The sequence below is a fragment of the Hippichthys cyanospilos genome, chromosome 12 (genome assembly GCF_059441005.1).
Source record: "Hippichthys cyanospilos isolate Australia breed blue-spotted pipefish chromosome 12, RoL_Hcya_1.0, whole genome shotgun sequence".
Taxonomy (NCBI): domain Eukaryota; kingdom Metazoa; phylum Chordata; class Actinopteri; order Syngnathiformes; family Syngnathidae; genus Hippichthys; species Hippichthys cyanospilos.
The window spans coordinates 7,775,485-7,793,291 of NC_142380.1; the positions used below are offsets into that span (position 1 = coordinate 7,775,485).

Consider the following 17,807-nt stretch of genomic DNA (forward strand, 5'->3'; position numbering starts at 1 on the left):
AGACCAACTCATAGCTGTCAGTAATAACAGTAATATATATATATGGAAAAAAATTGCAAAAGTGGGGTGGCTTATTTATAATCTCAGGATCTGGATGTCTTTGAATCGTCCTTCTTGGACTTTCCCTTGGACTAGCTTTCACAAACAAAAGGCAACATGGTAAAACTTGAAAATGCCAACCAATGCGAATGATTCCCTTTCAGCCAGCAGCTGTCCTGTCTCTGATACTACTGTAACTCAGAAACAGGTCATCTTTCCCATTCTGACTCGGTACTTTTCACACAGAGCGGCATTTTGAAAAGGGTAAACTATTCCCATACGCTGCAGTTGCTGATACTTCAACCAAGTTCAACCGGTGTACACGTTTCACGCAAAAAAGCGAACCTGAGAAACACAAGACAACTCTGCCTTTTAAGGACCATTGACTTTCACACAGCCACTTCCCAACTCATTTTGATTCTATATCTGTGGGCCGACTTTCCCATGCCGATTCGATACATTTCACACAGAACATCAAGTATTTCCATACGCTGCAGCTTCCAATACTTTCTTGGAAGTTGGTAAACTTCAATCGGTATGTGACTTTCACGTAGTAATGCAAACCTAAAAAACACAAGAAAACATCTGCTTTTATGGGACGATGACTTTCACACAGCAACACAGCCAGAGTTTTTCTTGAAAGCTAGGAAATCTGAAGATATACTTCAAACTCCCATTCCATGTCGCTACCTTTAACTCAAAGCTGTGTCATGTGAAAAAGACAGTTAAGATGAACACGTTTTTCTTCTGTGACGGCTGTTCCACTTCTAATACTACCATGAAATGCTGGAAATTCACAAGTCAATTTCCAATCCCCCATATTGTGTCACCGACTTTCACGTAGGCCAACAACACAGACAAAAAAAATTGACGAAAAAATCTATCTTTAAAAGGCTATTCCTTGCGTAACCATTGCCGCTTCCCTGATCCAACCTCAACAAGCAAACGTAACGGGTTTATTTAATTTCCCTGTTTTCCATCCGGTCCTAAGGTCAAAACCATGAAATGGGAACCATTTTTGGATTTTGGAATTGGATTTTTACCGCTGTCAGAGGGGTACACCGTTCACTCTCTGGTTTGTCGCGCAAAAACCAGCCACTCTCTCACCCAGACGTGCGCGCGTTGCCTCCAGGGACCAGCAGAAATTAGGAACGCACGACTCTCCGTGCAACCCCCGCCGGCGTGACCACCACCAACTTAATCCTTCCTCAAAACAAGGGGGTTTTGTCAGCCACCGGGGCCACCGCATCCCTGTCGGTGGCTGCCAGCGGAAGCGCTATTGCAGCCTGCCAAACGCTCCGGGGAAAGAACGCGAGAGGACCCAATATGCATATTATTCTAATAGCAGCCGTCGGTGGCTGGATTGGCGCAACGTGATAGCGTAATGAATGTAGCGCTGCCTCGTAGGGGTCTACAAGACGCGGCTTTGCCACGGCCATGAATAATTCATCGCAAAGCCCAAAGGCGGTGAATCAAGCACGGCAAGAGCTAAGAAAATTAGCTTGCAATTAGTGTTTATTTATGGCCGCTGTGTGCTTTGCTTTTGTCCTAGCGAGGCAAAGTGAAGTTTCACTTACCTGTCTGACCTTGAGGCCAGAGTCGGACTGGGCCGTAATAGCCTATCAAATACCAAGATCAAGTAACAACAACAAAAAATACATAAATAATCCCAAGAGCTGCATATGGTAATTTTTGTCATAATGCATCTTTGTAGTGAATTAAAATTGAATGTTATTAGGCATACTGTTGTGGAGAACTACTTTTGGTTTCAAGTGACACGAAAGAATCATAATACTTGTCTGAAGTTACCCTTTAAGTTGCTAAATACTATTGAAAAGGTCAAGCGGGTCAAGTCATCACTCAGGTTGAGTCAAGTCATTCAATTTTACTCAGTCAGTTGCCATTTCATATATGCCAAATGTATCACGAACTGAAACAAAAATGGCTGCTGATGTGCATTTTTCATCTGTAAACACAGTAATATTTGAAGAATACTAATTCCAAGTTGAATCATTTATCATTTTTCCTATGTAATCCCTAAAAATGGCAGCTCTAGTCTGGCACGAATCAAGTCATATGTTGTCATGTGACTTGAGCCTTTTTACTTGAGTCACGCGGCTCGCGAGTCAAGACCCGTCGAGTCACGTGGCCCGAGTCCAGCCATGTAATGTCACATGAGTCATGTTGAGTCACGTGACTTAAATCACATAAATCAAGTCAAAGCCGAAGTCTTCAAACATCCTACATGTTTTCTATGTTTCTTTCTCCAACACACCTGATTCAAATGATTAGCTCATCAGCAAGCTTAGCAGAAGCCCGATAATGATCCCGATCATTTGAATTAGGAATGCCGGGGAAAGAAACCTGGATAACATGCAGGATACAAGACATGGACGCACCTGCTCTAAAGGGTGTTCTAGCCATCCTATTTCTTACAGCTTATACATTTCTTCAATTTTGAAATGCACACCAGTAGCTACAAGTATCTTTGCTTAGCCTAATGATTGAACAATTGACTCCGGTTGTCTACTTTGTCTCCAGTTTCTTTTATTGATAACCGGCTTTTGTGGGTATTCGCGATGTGCATGACATCGACGCAATGACGGCGCTCCGCTATCAGTGGGACTCTGTCGCAGCAACAGTTATTTTGGCGTCGTTTACCTTTTTGAGGGGCATACTACCAGCTGCGAGCGGGAACCCTTTGCCGTACTATGTTTTTGCGACATGGCATTTCTTATTTTCGTGTCCTATCACGGGCGGTATGATTCACATGAGCGCGGCCCCGTCACATGCATCAGACCACAAATCAATGCCGCTCGACTGTCACATCTTTGCACATGACACGTCGGAGACTTTGTTGACGGAGGCAGTCAGTCACCGCTAAAACCTCCGTCTCCTTGAAGACTTCCCCCTCCTTGCCATCTCCCTCCTCCGCCTCGCCCCCAGCTCTTCCTTACCCCGGCGAGCTGGCAGCCGGCCCGGACGCATCGCCGCTCGTCACTTGTCAGCGGAACGACTCGACACGTCGCTCCGATTCGCGGCGCGCGTGGTTGAAAGCGAATCTCCCCCTGCCCGGTAAAATGGATGCCGAAGAGCATGTGAGCGGAGATAAAGGAAATAAACAGAAGCGTTTTGCTTCCGCTCTTTTACCTAAGAAATCGAAGAAGAAACTTTAGGTTTGTCAAGGTCAAAGAAGAAATCTCAAGCTAATTGAATTAAAGACGGGCAAGGAAGGCAGCGGAAAATCCAGACAATCGCCTGACAGGTGGATAAAGAGGAGAAAAATACCCAGCAGAGATTGGTGCAGATAACTCTGCGGAGTCTTCTATTCTTCTTTCCTTTTGTCAAGCTTTGATTTGGAAGGCAATACTGAGGCTGTGTCGTCCGTAAAGGCCGCCTTGCGCGGCTGCAATGAGGCAGCGCAGTTGTGCAGAAGAAGAGATAAGACGAGCCGGCAGACGTCCATTGTCCTCCTCTCACTTCAGGTCACATCATTAAGCTCTCGCTCAGTGTGGAAAAAAAAGCCAATTCAAATGGGAATGAAGGATGGACCGAAAGCTTGTAAATTCAGGAAGTCTGCCTTTCAGCTCTACTGTTGGCTTATTAGCACAATAAATTCAGAACAATCCTTTTTTATTCCCCTCATGTAATCCACGGAAAGTAAGAGTTTACAAGAATGTTACACTTAAAATTAGTCTGTTCTAGGGCCAGGTCGCAAAATAAATGACAAATGTGTATTTGTGATCAAAATGCGGGGTACAAGCCAGAGGCTGAGCTGCAATGTGTTTGCTTCCATAGTGGTCCATAGCCTTTTTGCATCTTTAACAGTTCCTGTGCTGTACCTGCACTCGAAAAACAATTGGTTCAAAAATAACCCAATTATGGGTCTGAAAAGGACCAATCAAAAATTTGGTTCAATTTGGCCCAACTATCTTGACTGTCTTATGCAAAACAACCCGATTATGTTGTTTTGTTGGCGTGTGCAAAACCACAATCATTTTGGCTAACCCAAATATATATATATATATATATATATATATATATATATGTATATATATATATGTATATATATATATATATATATATGTGTGTATATATATATATATGTATATATATATGTGTATATATATATATGTATATATATGTATATATGTGTATATATATATATATATATATGTATATATATATATATATATGTATATTATATTTATATATGTATATATATATGTATATTATATATATATATATATATATGTATATTATATTTATATATATATATATATATATATATATATATATATATATATATATATATATATATATATATATATATATATATATATGTTTTTTTTAAATCTATAATTGTGTTATTTTTAACCTAACTGTCTTTAGTCTAAGTTGTTCCATTTCAGAACTCCTTTGTACTCTGGTCCTGAAAGATTTGAATCCAATTACATGACTCATCACTCTGATAACATTGGGTCATTTTGTACCTAGATTTTCATCAAACTGACACAAATAGTGGATTAGTCATTTTTTTCCTTGACACAACTGATCTACAGTAAGTGAGAGTGTGTCACAATATTCTTTTTTTTGTTTTTTTAGTTACAGACTCATTGTGCAACGGCTGTAAGCCCCCCCCCCAAAAAAAAAAAGAAAAAAAAAAGAAATTGACCCATGAAGTACATTTGGCAATTTTTGACCCAGCTGGTATTAGTGGAGTTCTTCACTGTTTTTTATGTTGTTGTTATTTGTCACAGCCTTATTTTACATTGTCTTAAATTACCTACCCCCATTTTGTTATGAAGGGTTTTGTGCAAAATATTTCTTGTAGGAATATCCCATTCTAGAATAAGCCCTTGAGCATTAGAACATTCGGAATGAGCATAACGCTGCCCGTACGACTTGTTTATTACGCTTTTTTTCTTATAACTTGCGTGAAAATCCTAGAAAATTCCCATATTTACTAGGTCACAGTTTTGTAAATTTGCCAAAAACGCTCATATTAAAAGGCTTAGCTGAGTAAAAAACAAAACAAAACAAAAAACAGACCTTCACGGCTTGGTGGCCCCCATCCAGGCCTCATGCAAGTCTTGCAACACTCCTGTCAAGCTGACAAATTGCAGTGGATTCCTCCAGTGGAGCCTTCAAAACATTCTTGGGAAAATAAATAAATAAAAGAGGCTATTTTTGCTGTCACTTTTTTTTTTTTTGTAGCATGGGCAACGGTTGCAAATCTGGACCTGTTGTCGTGCGGTGTCTCCATCCATGTTCCGGAGATCGCATGATGTATCTGATACCGCGTCGGTCTCTTTTGGCTGTCACGATTGGTCGAGTGCCGTTCCGTCACATGCCCGTCGAAACGGCTCCGTCGTGGTCCCAGACAGTAATTAGCCACGGGTGTGTTTGTGCATGTCAGCAACGGAGGAACTCAAGGTTAATGATATGTACTGTGTGAGAGTGAGCGTGAGAACCAACAGCGTTTTTCACACTGTTTTATGAGTAAATACAGAGGCGGTATCACCGATACCAATACTGATATGGCTTCACTTGAATACATCATTAAATTGGTAAATTTAGGTGAATGTTCATGATGTGTATGTGTTTGTGTTCCAATACAAAGAATATACAATAACATACACCGATACGTATACGGTACTGTGGGGCTGGGCAATAAATCGAATCAACACGATTGAATCGTCATTTTAAAAATGGAAGATTTGAAAATGAATATTGTCAAATCAAGATTTTGTAAAAGAATGAATGCTGGATGGTTGCTTTACATACTTGTGTACTCTGTATTGGCGGTTGTTCGTATTGAATGAATGGTCATGATTAAAACCAAGTAAAAATTGGGCTCGTCATCGATAGGTATTTTTTAATTTATTTATTTTTTTAGAATGAAGAAAATTCTCATAAAATTGCTGAGTGAGATTGGATTTTCATTACTTTCAAGTGTTTTTGTGAGCCGGTCCGATGACAGTATCGCTGATATCGATGCTTTTGATTGTTTGTTTTCCTTCATTGTAAATGAGGAAATTTGGTCCGATCTTGCGGTACGATATGAATAATTTCAATGCTTGAGTGAATGATTTGGCGTTTTCACACAGTTTTTTCCGAACGTCATTGGTGCCCCTTACGTTGCCACATCTGGCTCCGAGGGTGCGAACGAGCACATCGGCAGCTCTCCCTTCATCCCTTGATTGATTGGCCGCCTTGGGCCCGAGTCGCTTCCAAGACGGTCAAGCGAGAGATCTCGGAGTGACGTCTGAGCGGATCGGACGCATTTCCTCCAATGTACGATTATTATTATGAGCGGCGTGACCTTTGCAGCCGCCGACGTGAAGGATTATATTTGACAGACGCCAGGCTGCCCAAAAGCACTTCGCATCAATTTGGATTGAAAAGTTTGCAAGTGTGCTTGGAATTTATTCGGGCACTTTTAGCATGATTAATCAATAGATTTAAGGGGGAGTGATAGTTACATCTTCAATGCATTAGATGTTTTAGTTAGAGATAGACAATCTTTTTTTTTTTTTTTAATTCATGACTGATATCAAAACCAATCATTAGTAGTCAAGCAGGCCGCAAACCAATTTTTTTATATTTAATAAAAATAAATAAATACATAAAAAATACATATATATATATATATATATTTTTTTTTTTTTTTGCGTACAAGTCAATCTTGAGTATAAGTCAACCCCCCATTAGTGGTCATATATATCATGGCTGTCCAATTAGAACACATCATAGTATGTGTTAATAAAATGAGAATTTTTTAGGGATGTTAAAGTATCGGCAGGGTCGATACCTGACCCGATATTACTAGCATTGCTAGCTCTCAGAGAATTTTTTCGATAACTATAAGGAGGAATTACAAATTCAAAGAATGGAAAATTGCCATTAATTATATAGAATTTTAAGAAAAATATTGGAATAGGTCGATTTTTCTTTAAAATTCTCAGTAATTGTTTATTTTGGGCTTGAAATTATTTAAGTCACAGGTGTCAAACTCAAGGCCTGGGTGCCAGATCTTCCCTGCCACATTATTTTATATGGCCCGCAAAATGCTGATTTGACATCAAGCTTTTCATGAAAATACCAAACTTGCAACAACAATTTTTTGTTCTTGATCTGTCTTTTGAACAATTTTTACTGGCCTCTGATTTCGAAACTATGAAAAGTGTGTGACAAACACACTTAAAATTTATTCCGCCCCTCTGACAGAAACTATAACTAAAAATAAAAATGGTTTTGACATCCCTGATGTAAGTACTAGCGGCATGTGTGGTGGGCATCGGTGACAACTAAGAGCGGTATCGAAAGTGGTATCGAACATCTCTACAAAAGTGGCCGCCCGTTTAAGAGGAATAATCGTTTTGATCAAACATGTACAGCAAAAGTCAACACTGATGTCAGTTTTGTTTCACCTGAAAATCAAGGTAATTTGTTGATACCATTGTCTCCTTTCAACCGCATTCTAAATCCTCAAACTCTGCGACGTGCGACGATTTGATAGGACGCTTAAATGAGAAAATAGGTCAGCATCCGTCAAACAATAATTGGATTTAAAAATTAATACTATTAATGCGACTGGGGGAATTCTATTCTTTGGCGTGATTTATTCATGCCACTTGACTGTGTGAGAGGTCCTAATTGCGCCACGCTATTTTGTCAGGGAACGGGTAGAAATATACGCTTGTCAAGAGTTGAGCGCAGCCAAGTCCATCTGAAAGGAGACCCGACGCTTTCAAGGTTGAACCCGGGAAGATGAAGCCTCCGAGATGATTTTATAGCACTTTAGCGGAAAAAACTGAGAGCCCCGACGCGTTTGAAGTGGGCAGGTGAGCGTGCCCTAAGACGCCACTTTGCCGGAGCCGGGATTGAAATCTCTTCACATGCATCTGTCAGGGCTGCGTCATTTGCCAGCCTTTGACCCCCGCCTCGCACCTGTCTCTGCATGTGTTGAATCCGCAAGCCAATTACAGTGGATAGGAATAAAAAAAAAAAAAGCATTCATTTGTCCTTCGATTGGAGTACATTTCGATTTTCCAATGGAAAATAAATATCTTTGGTACATATGTGAGCAGCTGTATACGGTGTGTGATAACGGTGCATGAATAAATAGAATGGGTATCTATACACAAGTAAGTAAATAAAAACATGCCAAAGGCCTGAAATGCTATCAAATAGAGATGCACAGAGACACAGACACAGATACCAAGTTTTCTACCAGGCTGAAACTTGGCCTTATTTAATTGTATCAGTATTTCTGACGGCAAATTTATGAGCAATTTTGTGTATCAAAAATACAGTACTTACTTTCTCGATATCGGTGACTACTCAAGAGTTAATTTCTTGTACTGGTGTCTGTCTTAAAATAATGATATCGGACATTCCTAGTATCAAATCAGTAAATTGTATCGACGTCTCCAGTATTAAATCAGTAAAAAACACTCTCCGTTAGGCAGTGGAATGATAACACATGAATAAAAATATATATATACACACAGTTGTTTGCATGCAATTGAGGTCAGCGTTGGTTGTAAATTCAATTAAAAGAGAACGAAAATGCAGATTGTTGGTATTTCCAGATGATCATACGATATAACCTAGATTCTCCCCTCAAGAGGAATTGTTTCCACCATTCTCGTCGTTTTCTAATTAGCCTCGCCATTTCTGCTTCTTTGACTTTCAACCTTGAATCTTCCCCCTCCTCAGTACTCGCCTACATAACTATAAGCGATTGTTCCACAAAACAAAAGATTCTCCTAGTTGATTCCGTGATCAAACGCGTTAATTCTTTCCTTTTTGCGTGAACTCCTCCCTCCGGGCTAATTTACGCTATTGTTGGTGTCTTGTCTGACAAATTAGACGCGGGGAACGACACGGAGGGAAGAAAGGGGAAAGGAGGGGGACCAGAGGGTAAAGCTACCGCTAACAACATTAGCATTTCACCCGCCGTTTGTAGCGAGGCTCAGGCTGAATTCAAAGAAGTGTTGATTTAGCCGAGCTTGGGAGGATTGAGGCGCCTTACACTGAAGGGTCATTGACTTTGGGCTCTGGATGTTGTTGTCTATCCGAGTGAGTCGGGGGGGGTGCAGGCCGGGGGCTGGGGATTTAGCACAGAGCTCTTTCTTCTTCCCTCTTCTGCAGATCTCCCGGTCCGAGATCTATTATTCACAAACCGGTTTTCTTTCTTTCCCTTTTCTTCTTCTCAGCATTGATTGACGTCAGGCTGCACCTGGATCAAATGTGAAAGTGGAGGAAGTTTCGGTTACTCGCCGCCTCCAAGTATTGAGCTTGGCGCTTTTGGGAATCGATGCCGGAGGCTAATTTCGGTGTAAAGCATCCTCACGTCTGCATTCGGCGGACGGCGGGACATGTAATTGGCTTGAAGGGTTTTTAACCAAGGTGTCCAATAGTCAACCTGTGTGACAATCTAAGTGTTGGGCAAGTTACTTACACCATTCAATTAGTGAGCTATGGTACGTCCTGCAATTGTGGTTAACAAGTCTGGCTAATTGTTCTGAGATTTCTTTGGCCTCCCCCCACGTTGTAAAAGGCGTTTTATGTTTGTTGATGACTTCAAAGCCGTTTCTCAAGAATGCAAAGTAAATACGGTCTATTGAAATGACGATCTTCCGAAGAGAACGTACTTCCTAAAAACTCGTCTCTTTGTAATCGGAAGAGCCGTGTTTTCGTGTGACTCCTACTTCACTACATAAAGAATGTGATTACATGAAATTTAGCAACAGTAAAGACTTGTAATTAGTTATGGCCAGATCCCAATCACGTGACCGCAACTCGAACCAAGTCATTTTTTCCTGATTGGAATCGGGACAAAGATCAGGTATGAATTTTTTTTAAATGACTTTTGGAGTCCTATGATGCAACAAAGAAAATACATATACATTTTTATCTGATGCAAACATTACAACACAGCTGGAAACAGCACAGCTGTTAGCTTAGTGCTAGCTATTTACAATTATTGACATGACATGGATGGATTTAAAAGATTAGCAAAAAACACCCTGGGTTCAACAGCAAATGGTGAGTGATCTAAAATCGAAAACCTTTCCATAGGTTGCCATGGCTATGTTAGTGTAAAATCCTGTATTGGTAAAACAAATTATATGATGGCTTGTTATTGTAATATAATGTATGGAGTAGATACAGGGCTCCCTGTTATCTGTTAAATTCAATTAGATTTTTCAATTGTTGGACTACCACATCTTTTTTGGCAAAGGCCTAATCCAAATGTATTCACTTTTCTTGCTAGTTTAAAAAGGATGATGACGTAAAAGTCATTTCTTGGAATTTAGGGTTGTGGGGGTTTCTGTAGTTCAGTTCCCGGGGTGCTCGAGCGCCCCCAAAAGTGGTCTTGAAGCACCCATGGCAGAAGAGTCTGCAATATTTTCCTGTGGATAAATGGAAGTTTCACTCATTTAGTGAGCCACAAATAACATGGACGCTCACCCTATGTCTAAATCATATCCGCTTTTATTCCAAGCCATCCGGCAGAGGATGCGTCTATCAAATTTAAGGCCTTATACTGTGATCAGCTACATTTCGCTCTTCCGGAAAGACCATTCTGCCAATTAGTGTCCGTCCCACCTGCCAAGGTAAAGGGCCCATCCACCTCACCGTCCACACTTGTTTTAACAAACATCTCGTCCGCCGCCGGCGGCCCCCCGAAGACCCGGAGCGAAAGGCAATCTCGGGTAATTTAAAAGCAATGTGGGCTATCTCCCTCTACTGCACAATCCTGCGCTCCGAGCCCCTTGGGGACCAATAGGGCTTTTCTCTCCGCCCCTATTTCACTTATCTATCGGCAGCTCCTGCCAAGAGCCGTCTCCGCACTGAATTGCGTGTATATATATTATCTGTTTGGGGACTTTGAAGCGCGGGAGGGGATTTAGACAATCAATCTCAATATCATTATCAATCACGTCTCGCCGTTGGCCGCATCGATTCGCCGGAAAATAAAGAAGTCGGCGGCCAACGTTTCCACGGGTAATCTGCAGAGGTTCTAAGCGGCCCGCCGCCGTTTTGCCAAACAAAGCCCCTCGGAAGGTTTGGAGGCCTCCTCGCGAAATTCATTACCGCTAAGAAAGCGCTTGAGGGGCGCGTTGTGCACGTCGGAATGGCAGCCATCAACTTGATGAACGCGCTTTACAGTCGCGCAACACATCACGCGCCCACCCAAAATGACAGGCAGCCTTCTACTTAGATATGTACCCATTTTGACGCAGGAGATTTTTTTTCCAATCTTCAAGTGGGGCTGCGGCGTTCTCTACCGTTGAACCTGTCAAGAAACCGCTTCCATTTCATCTCCGTTCCATACCAATTAAGACAAATATGGAATTTCGACCACCACTTTTTTCTTAGTCTGATATGGGCTTGGCGTCCTGTGGTGCTAATTGCAAATATGATGCTAATGAGTTCTTCCTGGAGCTCAGCATTAAGTGATGGCTCATCGAGGTTTTCAAAAAAAAAAAAAGTCTTTGCATATCAAATGCGAAGAAATCAAATTGAATCTGTTTGAGCGCGGACAACAAACTGCTTCGCGTGACAAGAAATGAAACGTTTGTCAAACCAGCCATGGGGATTTTTATTTTTATTTTTTTCCTCTGTAGCCACCAGTTTTAGACATCATTCGAGTCTTTTTTTCTCTCTTTTTCCTCCATACTGAATAATTAGCTGAGTAATCGGTTCCTACAGTATATCGACCACATTCAGCAATCACTTCCGCATTTTCACCATGTGCTTTGAGGAAATAATACATGGACTCAGCACGGAGTGAGACGGGTTTACGTTGATTTATTGGCGTCAGTACTGTCGTTTTTATATTTTTACCTGTCTTCACATCGTAAAGCACTCAGTGAAAGTACAGTACGGAAGTGCTCTCCAATGGCGCAACAAATTGTCCAGCTCTGTAAATGTGAGTTAACTCATTCACTACCAGCCCAGGTCAAATGGATTTTTTACTTAAGTGGATGTCAACGGCAATTAACGAGTTTATTTTTTTAAAGTAAATCCTTGACGGCTAGCTGTTAATAGTAGTGATTGCACTAATGTTTTTTTTTTTGTCCTCAAATAATTTTCATGGATATGTTGTTAGAAACATTATTGTCCATTATTTTAGTGGGATATACTAGATTTTACACAATCGGGATTTGTGAACCGATCACTTTAAAACAAAATCACCAGGATGATCAGAAAACTGATCCATTTCTCGGATCTGTTCAAATATTTAGTTTATTTACAGTAAAGTGGACGCTGGTTATAGGTGGAATTGGGAACCGATTGTGGCTCACGCATAAGCAGAATTTACGAAAAAATTGACTGCAGTTGAAATTCATTGGGGGTGACAGACTCTAAACTCAAACTCTAAAAATGATCCCTAGAACTCTGATAACCATTCAATCCATGAAAAATTTGATACACACCCTGCTCCCCCCAAAATTTTGGGTGGATTTGATTTATGACATCAATCTATCAATCTGTCCCAAATTTAGTACGCAACACAAAATATCTGCCAATTTGATCCATTCAATCAAATCTGTGTGAAGTCTAGCAAAAATGGAAAAATCGGGTGAGCGGTTTTGAGCTACAAATTTTCACAAAATCCATTGCATGAAAAATGTCTTTGTTTGTCCTCCACAAAGCTCCCCTCAGTCATTCAGAAGACAGGTGTAGCATGCAACTTTCATGGCAAAAAAAAAAAAAAAGAGAAAAAAAACGTCAACTTTCCGTTACAGGTGCTGGAACAAAAGGCCTTTTAAGTCTGACTGGGGGTGAAAATCTTTAGGAGAAATTGGCGGTGGCACGGAGGGCTTGACGTATTGATTGTGGCCTCTGGCTCCGTCCAAGGAAAAAGATGGATAGATTTCTTTGAAATGTACTCGCTCGGTGGGAGAATTTAAAGACTGTTGTGTGTTGTCGCTCGGGTATAAATTGTTTGGCGCCCGCCGTTTCTGCCGGATGGTGACGGGGACCGTATCAGCCGCCCGCCCGCCCGCCCGCCCGCCCGCAGGGAGCTTTGGGATGCTATCGATTGATGCCTTCATTTGCATGCGGGGCGTCTCCCGTCCCTTTTGGCTGATGGATCGGGGCCAACGGAACGCTTGTGTCATTTCCAGGTGACAAGATTCAGAAGGACCATCGATAAGCGGCAGCATGGGGAATTTTTACCATACTGACCCTTATATTACTCATTCAAATCCAAAGACATATTTTTCCTTTTTAGGAGCTCATAAATTCAAGATCGGGCACTTATTTACATTTTTTCAACTTTTTTTTTCATGTCTTTTACAGTCAAAATTGTTGGTACTAAATGAATTGAGCACTGAAGTAATCAATTACTTTGAGTACTCAAGTAATTCATTACCTCATGTAAGGTCTGACGTAATCCATTACTGTAGGTAATACATTGACAAAATAAAAGATTATTTTAGATAATTAAGTACTAAAATTAAATAAACAAATAAAAACTAAGTAATGAACCAATAAAGTAATCAGTTCCTTTAGGTACTAAAGGAATTGATTACTTGAAGTACTAAAGAAATTGATTACCTAGTACTCTGGGTACTAAAGTACTAAAGTAGTTGATTACGATTTGCATTGAGTACCCCTTTAAATCCTTCAAATGTGAATATATGAATAAGGGCCAATAAATAGAAACACTATACAACTTGTTTTTTTTTTTTTATCTGAACAAAATGCTGAAAACCTGAGTTTGAAATCATTGTAGTATTTCAGTTATGATTAGCTATTACCTTGCACAGATATGAATGTTAGATTTACGTTAAAATTTATCCAAAATCAGTATATGTTATTGACTGAAAATTTCACACTTGATTTATTTTTGAATAAATTAAACTCTTGAATACATTTTTGTTGGGTTTAATATTTTAACATCTTACTCATCCAGAATTGCTAAAAAAAATCATAATTTTATACCAATTTATTCATTAATTTTGGGGCATGGATGCATGTTAGTTGAGGATGCATATAATCCCCGAATACAGGAAAAAAAAAGAATAATTACAAATACACTGGGTAACATACGGGATTTAGGGTGTTTAAATCAACTGCCTAACTTTGCTTTAAAGTTAGCTAGCTTGATGCTAACACATAAAGGAAAGCCCCATCGACAGACTAACAAATAGCATCTACGTAGCAGTGTTAAAATGTTTTAAGGAACGGATATTTCAACACATAATATAACAAGACGCACAGGCATATCTTCTTTATCCTCAAAAAACAAATGTAAGCAACATTGTGACCTATATTTAAAATGTACAAATGAAGGCCTGTCAACAGCAAATAGATGTCTCGCGCTGCTTAGCTTTCCACAACATTTTCACACCATATCAGAGAACTGGAGTACAATATTCCACTTTCATTTCATAAAGAGATAAAATGTGATGGAGGTCTTCTCTATGCGCACCCGCTAAATCATTAATCGCGCGCAAATGTTGATGAGTCCTTTGAAGGCAACCAGCGCCACCTTTCTGATTCATTATTAAGAGCCGGCAGTTCGTTTAAAAAGCCCACCCCCCCAAACTTAAGTGCTTTGTGCGTATTCTTTTTGAGGACTTTTTTTTTTCCCTTCTTCTTTTCGCCATCTCGTCACTCCCGCCGAGTCGGAATACATTTCGCCGCCGGCCGAAGCCATTGATTTTGAATATCAACCTGAACCAATAAAAGCCACCTCTTTTGAACGTGGCGGTGCTGCAAGAGGACGGCGGGTGGCCCGTGGGGGGAGGCCAAGGATCTCGGAACTATCGAGTGCAAATATTGATGGAAGCCAGCCTGTGGCGGCCAAGGAATCATGGAAATGGCCCCCGACTTGCATCTTGCCACCGCATTTTTTTTGCATTTATTTCAAATACGTATTGGAGAATATATTCATAAATTCCGCAATGACTTTTGCTATCAGTATTCACCATTTTGAGAATTAATTTTTTTTTTCCATAGCTTGTGTTCCAGGTTTCCATATTGAGTTTTGTCTCTGGCTCACTTTGACTTGGAGCATTTTTAGTCACCCAAAAGTGTCCAAAATGTGTAAAATCCAGTGTTTTAAACAGTGATTCATATTCATTGCTTAACAACAGAAATGATGTCTCTGGGTCAATATGACCCGGAAGTGTCTGCATTTATTTAGCAGTGTAAAAACTCAGTGGAAACCATTTCATAAAATAACAAAGGATATACTGTACTTAATGTACATTTTTGTGTTAAATTTGTTTCTCTAAAATAGTAATAATGTCCTGGGTCAAAAAGACCCGAGGTCATGTGTAATTATCCAAATGCCTCTGGAACAAATGTCAATCAATCAATCAATCAATCAAATTTTATTTGTATAGCCCTGAATCACGACAGCGCCAAAAAGGAATTAGTTAACTTTTCCATCATCCAAATGAGAGGCAGAAAAAGCAAACAAACATATAATCGATAGTCCAAATTGATTTGGTTTACGGTTCCCGCGCCTTCCTGCCACTATATCGGACAAAAATGGACACTTTGCACATTTTAAATAGTCCAGAATCAAAATGGATTTCGGTTTCTGATTCTTGCACCCGCACAAAAATCATCAGAGGGCATAGCTGAAATGATCCAGTCGAAATTGTTTCCATTTCTGCTTCCTGCACCTTCATACAAATCTTTTATTTATTTATTTTTCAGTCGCTTTATTGCGGTGACAAAAGGAAATGCTGTACTTGTGATCGATTCCTAAAAACAGCCTTTCATTCCATAGGAACCCCCTCCCCCGCCCCGCCCCTCCAAAAAAAACAAGTTAGGCCACATTAATCCATCCATGGTTGCTGTGAGACAGCAGGCCAAAACAATATGTCATCTCTTATGACATTCTGCAGCATAAAGGCTACAAGATGATGGGCTTCTTTTCCTTTTTCTTTTTTTTTTGGGGGGGGGGTTCCTACTCTGTGTTTTCCACTTCATCTCGGCGGTGACATTTTCAGTACAACGTGCAAATGAGTGGCGATCACAGGATAATTAATATCCAGCTGCATAGGGCAGCCGCTAATGATTTATTTGCCGACTTGTTTGCTATGGGGGGGGAAGAGGGTGGGGGGGGGGATACGAAACGAAATGCCAGAAGCATCAGAGGTAACATGTTGAAGAATGTTCCATGGATTTTTTTTTTTTTGTTTTTTTTGATCATTAACGCAAAGGAGCTAACTTTAGCTGCATGTTGGCAAGAAATGAGCTCTCAAATGATGAAAATGAAAACCAGCACGTACTGTATGCAACAGTAATGTATGTACAAATAATAACTATAAAAAAATTGAGAATGTTATAAGAGAAAAACAATAACATGAACATTATTCATGCCAACTCCAAAAAACTGACAACATTCATTCATCTACCATCATGATGAAATTTAAGACAATTCAAAGCATTTTTTAAAGTTTAACAGCAAAAATTGAGAGGAAATCAATCCATTAATATTAGGGATGTTCAATACCACCTTTTTTAAATGACAGTACAAATACTCAATTCTTGAGTTCTCTCTGATACCATTGACCACTGATACCGCTAATAACTTTGATTCATAAAATTTCCTGAAAAAAAAAATTGCACATCCCATTTCCAATATAGCAATACAACTTAAAAGTGCAAACAAATGTCGCTTTTCTGTTTTTCTATTTTTCAAATTGGAGTGCCTGACTTTGAAATGATCACGGATTGCCAAATTAGTATCAAAAATTGCCATTAATTTCATTAAATCCTAAGAAAATGCTAGATTGGAATAGATGTTTATTTTTCTCAGTTACTAACATTCTGAAAGTGATTAATTATTTATTGATATATTATTTCCTCAATTTATTATCGCTTTATGCACCAATCAGAGCAGTGCTCCCATTTTCATTGAATAGCTGTGTACAGTGACACTAAAGACATTCTATTCTATTCTATTCTTTTGTGAACTTTATTTTTTGGGGAGGGAGAGTTGAGTTTTTTGTTTAAAAACCTGGTAGTGTATTGGTACCTGGTATCGGTACTAGTATCAATCTGAAAAAGAAAAAAAATCGTTATTGATCAACCCTAGACTTGAGTTAAACGACACGTCGATCGGACCAAGTTGCGACCAAGTTGCCTTAGACTATTTTCAGGATTCTGAGTATTATTTCTAGGTGTTGAGTTGAATTAACAACAATGAACAAGTGGAGCGTGGTCACCACCGTGCATGTGCCTGAGCAAGGATTTTTTTCGAGAAGATGACTTTATTTCTTTTCTGACTGGAATTTCCTCATTTTTGCGGCAGGCGACTGCAACTTTGCCAAACCACTGGCGGCGTGCGGCTACAGTCAAGGCAAAGACGACGACCTGGACTGGGAGCAGGTCAACGCCAGAGAGAAGCTTTCCTCCGAGCCATGGATGCCCACAGGTAGGGATGGACCAACTAGTAAAAAAAGGTTTTTAATTGATTGGAGTCATTCACGAGCCTAGACGCACTGATCGTTGTTTTTCAAAATAAAACCAGATATTTTGAAATGTTCTGTTTTGATCTGACAACAAGATCCTCGGTCTGCTTTTTTGGAAGATTATTTGGAAATATTTGCAAAGAGGAAAATAGAAGTGCATCACTTGATGAAAATGCAAAAGCAAGAAGTGATGTGACTTCATTTTGCATGCTATTCTTGACTAAATCCACTGTTTGGCAGTGTAGTATTCAGTTTTAATTCTACACTTATCACTTCAAAAGTCTTTTCTCAAAGTAGAGTTCCCAGAGC

General features: G+C 39.9%; 1 protein-coding gene across 6 annotated transcripts in view; it reads left to right on the plus strand.

Annotated features, from left to right (window-relative positions):
- The window catches only part of LOC148414687 (receptor-type tyrosine-protein phosphatase mu), a 148,960-nt gene that overhangs the window by 13,754 nt on the left and 117,399 nt on the right, over window positions 1–17,807 (plus strand). For all 6 annotated transcript variants that reach the window (XM_088429132.1, XM_088429130.1, XM_088429134.1 and 3 more), the window contains exon 2: window positions 17,339–17,461. In XM_088429132.1, the coding sequence (XP_088285258.1) occupies window positions 17,339–17,461 (123 nt within the window). The remainder of the gene's footprint in view (window positions 1–17,338; window positions 17,462–17,807) is intronic.